Source organism: Myxocyprinus asiaticus, chromosome 25 (genome assembly GCF_019703515.2).
Source record: "Myxocyprinus asiaticus isolate MX2 ecotype Aquarium Trade chromosome 25, UBuf_Myxa_2, whole genome shotgun sequence".
Taxonomy (NCBI): domain Eukaryota; kingdom Metazoa; phylum Chordata; class Actinopteri; order Cypriniformes; family Catostomidae; genus Myxocyprinus; species Myxocyprinus asiaticus.
Genome location: NC_059368.1, coordinates 25,049,789 through 25,062,385, shown reverse-complemented (window position 1 = coordinate 25,062,385; position 12,597 = coordinate 25,049,789). Strand labels below are relative to the sequence as shown.

The window sequence follows — 12,597 nt, the reverse complement described above, 5'->3', positions numbered from 1 at the left end:
TGTGTTCAAATTAGTTTGTGTGTACTACTGATGAAGTGGCCTATTAGTGTGTACCAAATTTTTGGTAAGCCCTGTTATCACTGGTTGACGTGGGATATTCTCTCCACAGTTTTGTTCTGACTAATTAGTTCCAGCATTGTAAACCTGCAACAGTAGATAGTGTTGGGCCTTTGTGATTATATTCTGCAATAATTTGTTGTGAGTGGACCTCTGTGCATGACAGATAGAGACATGGTAGTATTTGCGGTAGTGTGTATGTTTTACTACAGATTCCATTTAAATGAAAACAAAGAACAGAAGACTGAAAAGGCCAGGTTATTGAGTCCGCTACACTTGCTTTTGGCTATAAGAAATGTGTTGGCTATGAGTGAATGTCGTGCCCACTCACTTTTGATGAGGCCTGGCAAAAAATAAAATTCTGCCTACGCCACTGCTCCAAAAGCATCTGTCTGATGCATGTGTACCTAGATATGTCCTTAGAAAAGCCCTTATAATAAGTCTACCTAGGACATGAAACACCTTGCACAAAATATGACTTTGTGTTCAATGAGACGAACATTCAATATGGAAAACAATATATTGCCTTCTTAAGCCACTTTTCATATTGTGTAATCAATGCTTTACTCATCTGCATAATGTAATGTATTTTAATTATCTAAAACATTATACTTATGTTTATTTATAATTCTTTATTATTATTTAAAGATATTTTGAAACAATATTTTTCTGCAAATATTGATGTGCGATTCATATCATGCAATTATTCAGTTAAATATGTTAATTGATTGACAGCCCTAATAAATACATACTGTACATACATATACTGTAATGTAAATATGAAGCATTTACGGTGTATAAAATCTGTATAAATTCTACTATTGTAAATTAGTGAAAGGTTGGTTATTGATGATAAAATAGTTGTTGCAGGGAAAATGTGCGGGTCAAACTGACCCGGTAAATGCTGCGATGTAAAATCATTGCCAAAGACAAGGGAGCATTAAAACCTTAAACCTAATAACCTTGATCAATAATTTAAAAGCATCATATTTATTCACATTCAAGATTTCAGTTATTTACATTCTGAAGTAACAACAAGAGCTACACACACAAAATGTACACATTTCAAAATAAAAACTCTAAATATACAATAAAATACAGTAAAAATCTTTTCAGGGGGGCAAAAGAAATAACCTCATCTTTCATTAATTTAAAAATGCACATGAGAAATATGCAGTCACTATTAGGATTCCTGGACCATCTGCATTTCGATTTCATGTATGTTCTTACTGTCATCAATCAAGCAACGACTGCAAATACTGAAATGAGAAGCATTGCTGATTATAACATGTTAATTAATTAAATATAGTATATAGCCAGCTGTACCTGGTATGTCTGAGAACTGCACTTATGTTAAAATGAATCAAGAGGAAAAACAAGAGCAAAAGATTTAGCGATGATGTAAATTACAAATTGTAACATAAGTCGTCGAATTTTTGCAGCATATAAGAGAAAGTACCATAATAACAAAAAAAGCAACATTATGATTTATATATATATATATATATATATTATTTACATACAAGTAGAGAGCAAACAGTGAAGTTTTGTGTGTACTGTATGTAGTGGCTGAACTGAATATCTGAAGTTCACTAACTACAATAATTCTGTTGGAGGAACCCATCAGTGCTCTGGTATTTTAAAAGCAAATGACCTGCATTTACACATTCACACACACAACTGCATTCATACACACAAACACATTAGCGCAAATGGAAGCGAAAGTCAGTGCCCATCTAAAACAATGTTCCAGTGTGGCGAGAAGGAAGGGGGAGCACTGGAGATGGGAGATGGGCTGAGATGGATCTCCCCGGCTGAGACTTTGTGGAAGTGAAACATCCGCCGGAGGAAGCAGCTGGACACAAAGAACAGAGGGAGACCTGGGAAATTAGCTACTGACTGAGCGCCTAGACGGTTAGACAGCTCTGAGTTCTGCGGTTGCTGTTGATGGCATCATTCAGTATGTAGCTCATATTCAGAAGATTACTCTGCCCTTTTCCCTTTGGCAGATCCATAATGAAATGAGACTCCTATTGGCTCAATAATCTAACTAACAGAAAGCCTCTCACTTTTATTCTCCTCTATTGGCAGATCCTTCATTGGCTATTCCTACAGAGAGCAAGAAGCCATTGGCACCCATTTCTACACAGCAGAAGCTTTCTGTTGGCTTCAACTTCAACAGCAAGATTCCTATTGGCCAAAGAGCAGAGAAAATCATGTAATCTGTTAGGCACAACAGTTGATGTGGTAAGTAGAAGTCAGAGGAACTGAGTCAAGTCTGTAAAATATAATAACCCACGATTTCTAGAAACACAAGATAACAAAGCAACGATGCAATCTCAAAGCCAACTGTTCGCTAAACAGTCTTGTATCTTGAGCCCCTGCCTTGTTTCTGTGATGACCACAACAGCAAAAATTGTTTTATGTACAAACAGAACTTATCACACACAGAAAAAGCTAGAGCAAATAATTTACAAATGTACAAAAGAGCACTACTTCTCTCTTCCAGCTTCACAAAATATGCAATGAAAAGAACCAATGCTACAAAAGCTACTGTTCTTCTTCGGTCCACCATTATAGTTACAGAGCCACATAATACATAACCACTTTTGAAAACTACTGAAGGATTATCAATGTGTTGACTTCAGTGGTGTAAAAATGGGGCCAAGCTTTGTTTATGCCATACAAATGAAATGATTCTTGAATAAATATTTAAATTAGCCTCAAAATTGAAGAATTTAAGATGTGGGAGAAGCCGCCATTGAATGACAATATTTAATGTGATCCCTAAAACACTTTCTAAAAGTTTGATGCCTCATTAAGCTTAAATGAATGCTTCACTGGATCATTTCACTGTCCCAAATGAATATAATACTGTAACCAAAAAATTTAGTGTTTACAGTAAACAATTGTCTTTAACTTTTTGAACACCTTTCTTATAGTGTGCCTTATATCAGACCATTTAAAAGTGACAGTTCTTTAGACTGAGCTGCCGACTGACGAAATACTTTCAATTCTCAGCTAAACACAATATGCAATAAGCATATCATTTTTGGCCTGCGCAGCAATGTTATCGTGCTGCCAAAGGTACAAAACTGAGTCATTTCTGCATTAACATGTGCTCTCCAAATAATGGAGCCTTTGATGTGTTTGATATTTGAATGTACAAGAGGAATGATCTGCAAAATAGTTAATAGTAAAATAACTGGGATTCACACGGATGCAAAGCTTTTTTTTTTCTTTCACAAAAACACCCTTTTACAGTCTCAGTTATTAAGTTATATTCAACACATAAGTGTTTTCTTATAGGTGCATTTTTCTGCTAAAAATTCAGGTCAATCTAGATGTCCAAAAGACACCCAGTTGAAGTCTGACTTTCCTCCAATCTTTAAAAGTACATGTTGGCGCACCGTTTGTTTTTCGGTCCAGCAATGTACGCGTGTGCTCTGGTGTAGATGGCGTGCCCAAAAAAACTTTCAAAAGGCCAAAACTTAAAATCGGATTTGCCAATCCATTTATTTTCAAACTATAACTCAAATTATAACAAACAAAGTAGGCTATCTCCTCAAAATAAACACACCACCTTTACCCTGCTAACGGTCAAAAAACAATAGACCTCGCTGTGCGCCACACCTGTAACAATTAGTCCTGAACTTAAATATGTTACCATGGCTACCCACAGCGCCCCCAATAGTCACCATTAAAATGGCTCCAACAGTACATTTATATTTCCTTGTCTTGGTCTTAAACCTGTTCGACTTCTGTCACGCTTAAAGTCTTGACAATTAGCAAATGAAGCATTAGTATGTTAAAATATCACATATAATATGATAACGTAGCAAATTTTAAAGCATAGAGATTTAAACAAGTTCAGGCCTCCTGCAGACTCTCGTTGGAGATAGTACCATGGAGTGATACCAGCATAGACTCAATAACTATGTCCCATAATAAATCCAAAGAATACATGAAATGTTGATGGGTATGAACACCATCACTGCCATATCTGGCGGGAGTCTTATATACACAATCTACAAGAAATGTAATGGAAAGAATATGACTCTTCTCTGACTTGTGATCAGTGTTTTCCACCAAAGTCCTCATGTATGCCAGACAGCTATAATGATCCTTGGTTAGGGCTAAGAGTCTCAATAGATGAATGCCACTTTCCCGAACCCCTAGTTGGGTGAGAACAGGGAATGGGATCTTCACACTGGAGGGTGATGAGGCCCTGTTCCCTCCAAAAAGACATCGTCGCCAGAGAGCAGGGGCTGAGTAGTGGTACTGTGACTTCCGACAGAGTTTAGCCGAAGGACATGAGAACTCGACTCCTCACGAGGCCATGGTGCCACTGGAAACTTGGAGCTGAAGTTTAAGTAAATCTGGAAAGGGAAAAGGAACAATTTATAAGTTTCTATTTTGTTTTAAAAAACAGTGTTGCATGTTTGTAATGTTGAACATTGAGTAAATGTGTCCTAACCATATGCAATGTGATAAAGCGACAAGCAATAAAAGGTATCTTTTCCATGTAAATTTTAGCTTTTGTCCTAATCAGCCACAACGAGTGACATGACATTGTCGCTTGGTTTCTATTTCTGTGGCATTGTGCTGGGTAGCCCACTCTGAAATCTGACTGGTCTAAATTTGTAAATCCTAACCTAATATGCAGGAGCAATTATAAATAAACCATTCAAAGGTTGATTTCCCCAAAAACTGTAAACACTGCAGCGCTATGGAACTTTCAACATTCCTGTTTGTTTTGAGCGACCCGCTCAGTTCGACACAAGAACATTGACTGAACCAATGGCATGAGTTTGGGGAGGGATTGTCTGTTAGTTTGACCAATAGCAGATTAAGAGTGTATTTAGAATGCTACTTGAAAACAATGTTTATTTTTGACATTACATTTTGTGGCACAGAAATGACACACTACAGCTTCAAGCTCAATCGACAACTTTATTGGCTAAATCTTAGTAACCACAAAAAATCATTTTGATTAGGTTATCATTTATTTAAAAAACAAGCTAAAACTGAGGCTACAGTAATGGACTTACAATGAATGGGGCCAGCCCATATACATTAAAATACATACAGTTTCAAAGCAATACCAGAAGATGTAAACATTATGTGTAATACATAATTTTAGTGTGATAAAATCAGTGATTGACCAACGTCGTGGCATTTGAAAGATTAGAGGGTTAAGGTTATTAAAGTTATGTCATCATGACAACAAGGTTGTAATAGTGAATACAACTTTACACAAATAAGGTTAGTATGCCATTTTATCACACTAAAATCAAGTTAACACATAATGTTTATGTTGTGTGGCTATACTTTTGAAACTGTATGTAATTGAATGTTTATGGTCTACTCCCATTCACTTACTGTACATTATAAGTGCCTGACTGTAACCATAATTTTTAACGATTTTACATAAACAAGTGACGAGTTGAAATGACTATGTGGCAATCAACATTATTCCATAAACGCTGTCGATTGAGCTTAACTTGTATTAAACCCAGAATATTCCTTTAAACATCAATTAAACATTACTGATTGGGTGTGATTGTGCCGCAACACGCAGTAGTTTCCCGTTAAATGTGGACAGACAAATTGCTTGATGCTGCAATCTTATCACAGTCACGTGTGGTTAGGACACAGTGTAAAGCCAAAAGGGAGAGGGGGAAGAGAATAAGACATACATACATGTTTGGTGCTGTCTGAGATTTGCTGTTCGATCTTTTCCACTATCTTCCTAAACGAGGGTCTCTTAAAGGGGTCGGCATCCCAGCATGAGTGCATGATCTCGTACCTGGAACACAGCAGCCCTGGTTTAAGTGGGAAAAGTGTGTGCATGTTCCACCCACACATACACCATAACAATGGATAAAGGATCCCATGATCCTATTCAGCTGTCTTTATCTTGTCTTTTTTCTTCTGTTGAAAGGTATTTCAACTGTCAACTGATAACTGTCTTTTACCTTCAATACAAGCTACAATTACAGGCATGCAGAAGCATAAGTACAGACTTACATTTCACTTGGGGCAAATTCTGGTGACTCCATCCGGTATCCCTCCTTGATCATCTTATAGAATTTAGAGTCCACAGGCATGCCTGGGTAGGGACTACTTCCTGTTGAGGCACAACAGCAGCATTCAATTATTAAACTGGTCCAAGCGGATTTTGAAAATGAACAAAAGGTATATCGAAGAGACATAGCAGGTCTAACATACAGTAAATCATGAGATTATTTAAACAAACCGAGAGAGAAGATCTCCCACAACAGGATGCCATAAGACCAGACGTCACTCTCGAAGGTGTACACACACTCAAAGATGCTCTCGGGGGACATCCACTTTACCGGGAGACGAGCCTGCACAGAAAAAGTCTCATTAGAAGTATTCCTTTCTTAACAACACAGACTGACAAAGCACAATAGCACAGAGTACAGCACAAATTTCTTTGTAGATTCAAATCGTGTATCTATGCTACATCCTTTAATTTATAATCAAAAGCTGCATTTGGAAACCACAGTGAGGGTATAACTTCATGTAAAACCTGAACGACTAAGCAGTTTATACATTTACAGAATAAATATACAAGAACAATCAGACTATCAACACTGTAAAGCAAGTTCGTAATTACCGTTCAATGCTTTGGGCTAGTTTTACACCATGATGCAAATGAAGCATTTGTAGCATAAGCCAGCATTTGCAACATTAGGTTTCTGCTTCATGCAAATTCTGGAAAATGAATCAACTTTCTTGATTGCAGAATTGACCCTATTCCCAGCATTTTGCATCTGTTAATGGCATTCAGACAAGTCACATCTAATACATGTCTGAACATGGATAAATAGCTCTTATTTCAAACTGAATGTTGTAGTTTTGCATTGCTCCAGCAGCTCTCTTTTTCATACACTGAAGAAGCAGGTTTAACACAATGAGTGGGATAATCTACAAATATGTAGATATAGATAAATGTTAAAGGGTGATCCTCACGAAGCCTGATGTACAATGTTATGGTATTGAGAATCATCATTGAAAACAATAGGAATAGAACAAGTAAAATGTCTGGATGCATTACGGTAAAGGAAATTGGGGGTAAAATGTGCTTAAGTGTCCTGAAAATAGTCACAATTAAAAAAATCTTAATGGTCCTAAATGTAGTCTTCATTTTCCTTTTGCAAAATATTATTTTTGTATTGATTTGATTAGTTAAATAACACCAGGAAATTTTCTTGACAGGTTTCGTGACAAATCATCCTATATTGTTTATAAGCCACATTGTTTAAGGTGCATCATCACCAGAGTTTCCACTAAGAAATTTTGGTGCCGGCTAACGTGTCCACGAATTATAACGTTTACTGGACAAATTGGATAATATACAGTCATATAATTTGTTTATTTTGCACTTAACGTGATGGACTGTTCATTATATGCGATAAATAATGACACAAGTCAAATGAACAATAAAAGTTTGTTCATTATACTGTAGCTGCTTTTATATTTAAAAAAGACTGTAGTCATGGAATTAGCATCTAATTAAAAACAACGTTCAAAATAAAAACAGAGGGCAAAGCAAAAAACTTAAATGCAATTTGCCACATATCTTTTTGTTCACAAAGAAATATTAAAATAACAAAAATCTTTAGGTTATTTCAAATAATTTAGGACCTTGGCTAATTTCTTTCTCTTTACTTTTATGACTATTTTCTTCAGATTTTACACAGCACAGATGCGTTTTGCACATAAACCTGGTTTCCTTCTCCAGAAGACAGCAATCCAAGGCTGTTTTAATGCAATTCTAAAGTGAGAAGCTTCTCATAGTGGGCATGTGAGATGGGAATAATGAAGGCTGCATTTGACATTGTGCGGGACTCAACCCACTGTATTCACGGATTAGGACTTCGCAAGCTGTCTGGAAATTGTAAACCTCTGTGGCAGCGAAGCGCTTTCATCATTGGGATGGTGTCACACAATACACTTGTGGCATCAGCTAAAGGGGTTGCTGATGCTTTGTGTTAATATTTTCACTGGACATTGTGTCCAACAATTTTTGAATTTGTCAGACAGTATGACGTTTTTCACCGGCTAACGAAAACACTATCACATAAATCAGTCATCCTCGTAAAATAATTGTTCGCTTGTAAAATTCGTTATTATTTATGTATTTTTCAAAAGCCTTTGAATGCTGTAATGACATTTAATACTCACATTGCCCTTGACAACATAGTTTGAGTCAGTAGTGATGTCCCGAGCCAGTCCAAAGTCACAGATCTTGGCCACTTGGCCTTGGGTGAGGAGAATGTTTCTGGCTGCCAGGTCTCTGTGAATACACTGCACAAACACATACAATAAACATATATACAGAGAAAAAAAGTCCACACATACCCAAATATATTTTAGAACAAAGCAGTACCTTATCTCAATTTTTCATAAGCCAGAACTGTCAATAGAGTATTTCCAATGACTGTGCCAATACTCAAAACCTCATTAGCAAAGAGGTGCTGAAAATACCTGATTCCAGGCTTTAGCATTGATGTGCTGAAATACAGCTAGAAAACTCATGTCAGCTCAACTGGTTGACTAATTTAGTGTCCTTCCATTATACTGAACACTGGACCTGCTGACCAGGCTGAGAAATGGGATATTTCTTTGTGTGATTCTTAGTGAATGAGTGCATGCATGTGCTTGACAACATGGGTGCTTTCATGACTTTGTGTAACCTGACCCTTGACTGGACAGTGGTAATGGAATGTGAGCCTGTGGCATAGTACAGGAAGAGTGAGATGATCTGTATGGCATTACCGCAAACACTCGAAATATAAAACTCAGTATCTATCACAGAGACAGAACGCAAAGAAACGAGAAGAGATGAGACCTACATTTTTGGATGCCAGGAAATCCATTCCTTTGGCGACTTGGTAGGAGAAGCTGAGAAGATCCTCAGTGTCCAGAGTCAAACCATCTTCCTGCAGAATCTCACTGACAGCATCTGAATCACTGTATGAATCACCTAAAGGGAAAGAGAATATTGTCACAAATGTCACAAATCCCAGACAAAACAAAAAACAAAACAAAATAGACAAAACACAACCACAGAAAAAGACAAAACCAAAAAAAAAAAAAAAAAAGTATCATTCATCCTACCTTTATTAAGGGATCTTTTTTCTGAAGACAGAATTCCCATTACCGAGGGCCTCATGGTCATGTACCCATTCCTGCTCTTGCTGTGAGCAAATATAAACTCTCTTAAGTAAACCCAATCAGCACTTTAACACTCAATTAAACTTGTTTTGAAGACAGCAAATAGGCAGTTGCACAGAGGGTAAATATCTTCCTGTTGCGTTGATCATCGAATTACCTTGCTTCTGGCTGTAGCATGACATTTCTATAGTAAGGGTCTTCTCCCAGTGTAGAGTAGTAGAAGGATTCTCTCCTTCTGCGCAGGAAGTTCAACAGGTCACCGAAACAGCAGTACTCTGTTATAACTAGTGTTGGACCTGTGAAACAGACCAGAAAATTTGTCAAAATAATAATAATTAAAAAACTGAACAACAAAAACGCAAATGTTTAGCATTGTCTCTCACCTCCAACAGTGCAGGCACCTAGCAGGTTGACAATGTTAATATGGTTGCCAAGATAACTAAGCACCTTCAACTCTGACATCAGAGCCTCTTTCTCAGTGGCATGAGCACTTGCTGTGGGGTAAAAAACAGAAAAATAAAATATATATATATATATATGTATTGTAATTTTGTAATTTACACTAAATTAAATTTCTAATATAAACCTTCCTATTAAAAAATCTAAATGAAAATGTTACTGGAAATGCTTAACATCTTTTTTTCTTTCAACAGGTTTGTGTACTTTCTGGTGTGTCACTATGATTTGCCATATTTGTTGAAATAAACATACTGATTAAGTGTTATTGTGCTACTCATATCATAAAATTATGAGAACACTCTCAGTTTCTTTTCACTCACGTTTCAGCATCTTCACAGCTACAGTCATCACTGTGTCTGCCTTGGACATTCCATAAGCAGTGGCCTCCACCACCTTCCCAAATGCTCCAGATCCAAGAGTTTTTCCTGGGGAGCAATTAAAATGTTTCATAAAATAGACAATCCAAATTCCACTTTTTCATCATACAACTGTTTACATTGGCATGAAAGCTGATCCAAAATCAGCATTCAGTGGGAACATACAAATCTTGTTTTTGAATCATGGGGGTGTGGCTTGGGGAGAAGCGGGATATGCCAGATCCTGTTAGATCCTGTTTGTTGACGGATACAGTTATTTCTTAATGTGGAAGATATGATACTATGTCACAAGGGCAAAGGCACCAGCAATTGCAGTGTCATAAACCATGAAACAGGCAAAAAAAAAAAAAAAAAAACATGTAGAAGAAGAATGGCTTTATGCTGTTTGTTACCTTAAAGGTGCACTGTAATTTTTTTCTCATCAAAAAGGATTTACTGCTAAAGTAGTATAAACAAGTATAATTTCATGATCTCACACATAAGATGAAGACTCCTCATGTTAGGATCACATGACCAGACGAACTCTACTCGACTCTATAAAGGTGCTGTTAGTGATTTTTTTATTGAATGACATGCAGGAAAATGGCCCTTTTACCTGTCAGATATCACTGAAATAGGTGCCATGAAATAGCAAACCTGTCTCTGAAACAGCCCTAGACTCAGTAAATAGCAGGGAAAAGGATGACCATGGTCAGATTCTTTGTTTCTGCTTGTCAATCACTGTGTGCTTCCACAATGCAGCACATATATGCTTGTATAAGTGCAAGTACAGTGTCCTGCTCCTGTGAAACCCTCTGAATTGGTCAGCGAACCGCTCAGGGGGACGCTCCCCCCTCCATCTGCTATAACAACGGTCTCCAGGTGTGTCTGTCTATGTGCGCGTGTCTTTGGAGAGCTGAGTTTTAAAAAGAGGGGGTGTGGTTAATTTAACGGCTAATCTGGTGGAATTTCCAGTATGGATAAATTCGCTTACAGCACTTTTAATCTCAGAAACCGCACTGTTATTGGACACTTTCACTCATGCGTTAAATTATCATGGCTGACTGTGAATAGTGAATTTCTACAATGGCATCGGTAACAGAATGTTTTTTTTTTTTTTACATGTGAATAATGCTGCATCCGTGCCCCTAGGTGAAGACATACTGTACATAAATAAATAAATACTGAGTGCACCTTTAAAGGGTTATTTCACCCAAAAATGAAAATTCCAAGCAGATAAAAGGAAAAAGATTCAGGGCCGTCACTCACCAAATCGCAGCTTATCTCTGGGAAACTCCCATTGGTGGTCATATGGAAGCTGGGTGGGATCAATGTACACATAACTATTTCCATGAATGCCCTCTATGACTTTCCACTGTATCTGGTATTTGGGTTTCTGCAGGAGAAAAAAAGAAAGAAGAAAGAACTGGTTGTGAGATACAAATGTAAACAAAGTCTACTCATAAATGTCACAGTTTTTATACTTCACACATCTTAAACAGATCACAAGGAAATGGATGTAAATATAGCGTAAATTTGCATAGTAGTTTTATATTTCATTTTTAGGCATGAGGAAAGATTGCATGGAGAATGTCTGTGTTTGCAAACTGCCAGTGATGTGTGTGTGTGTTTGTATATATGGCTGATCTTTTTTTTTCTGAGCAACGGTGCTGCACGGTGCAATATCAGGTCCAATGACTTGCTAAGTAAATAATTTCCTTGAGTGTGTTGTCTCAGAGTTTCCCCTGAAGTGTGGGAGGGTTGCCAGGTGTGACAGGTAAACTTTCTGCAGTATCACACTTGATATCAAGAAACTAAAAAAAAACAAGGTGTGTAAGAAGAACAATATAGGCTACTATATTTTTTTGGTATTGTAGGCTGAGTAAAACACATGCTAGTTAGATTGTGGTTTGACTCACTAATTAAATGCCTTGTTGAGTTAATATACACATCCTGTGTTGGGAGACAAGATATGAAATGAATGACACTTTACCTGCATGTACTTGTAGGAGAGCACAATAAGGATCAGAACAAGGATAACTGCCGCAGCAACAAAACCGATGAGTAGCGGTGTGAAGAGCTCATGAGGAACAGTACTCTCTGTAAAGAGCAAAATAGCACAGCACTACCATCAGAGAGACAGACACAACAATACAAGACAGGTAATCTTTTACAGCCATTGTGGGGTAATCAATACACATGGCTCATCTCTGAGGATCAATTACATTACCACAAAAAACCATAGTAAATCTGATGCTAGCCTTGGGACTTGAACATGAGTTCAAGTCTCAGAGTGACAATGGACATATAAAATGATTATTGCATAATAAAAAATAATAATAATAATAATAAAAAGTGGTTACCCTGCTGGAATGGCTGCAAAACAATACAATAACTCATCATTAGAAATTCAAGTTTTGTGGGTTTTAGTCCATGTGTGTTTGCTTTGAGGCCATCTATATGCCAGTGTACTCCTAAATGTGTAATGACACACCAACACAGGAACTGGAGATGAACC

The 12,597-nt window shown here is 37.2% G+C and overlaps 1 protein-coding gene across 3 annotated transcripts in view; it reads right to left on the bottom strand.

Moving 5' to 3' along the window:
- Window positions 1–1,027: 1,027 nt before the first annotated feature.
- The window catches only part of LOC127416228 (mast/stem cell growth factor receptor kita-like), a 44,602-nt gene continuing 33,032 nt past the window's right edge, over window positions 1,028–12,597 (bottom strand). For all 3 annotated transcript variants that reach the window (XM_051655461.1, XM_051655462.1, XM_051655463.1), the window contains exons 10-21: window positions 12,073–12,179; window positions 11,349–11,475; window positions 10,044–10,148; window positions 9,648–9,758; window positions 9,422–9,560; window positions 9,208–9,287; window positions 8,943–9,073; window positions 8,272–8,394; window positions 6,317–6,428; window positions 6,088–6,187; window positions 5,761–5,866; window positions 1,028–4,436 (exon numbers count right to left, since the gene is read on the bottom strand). In XM_051655461.1, the coding sequence (XP_051511421.1) occupies window positions 4,263–4,436; window positions 5,761–5,866; window positions 6,088–6,187; window positions 6,317–6,428; window positions 8,272–8,394; window positions 8,943–9,073; window positions 9,208–9,287; window positions 9,422–9,560; window positions 9,648–9,758; window positions 10,044–10,148; window positions 11,349–11,475; window positions 12,073–12,179 (1,415 nt within the window). In that variant the 3' untranslated portion in view covers window positions 1,028–4,262. The remainder of the gene's footprint in view (window positions 4,437–5,760; window positions 5,867–6,087; window positions 6,188–6,316; window positions 6,429–8,271; window positions 8,395–8,942; window positions 9,074–9,207; window positions 9,288–9,421; window positions 9,561–9,647; window positions 9,759–10,043; window positions 10,149–11,348; window positions 11,476–12,072; window positions 12,180–12,597) is intronic.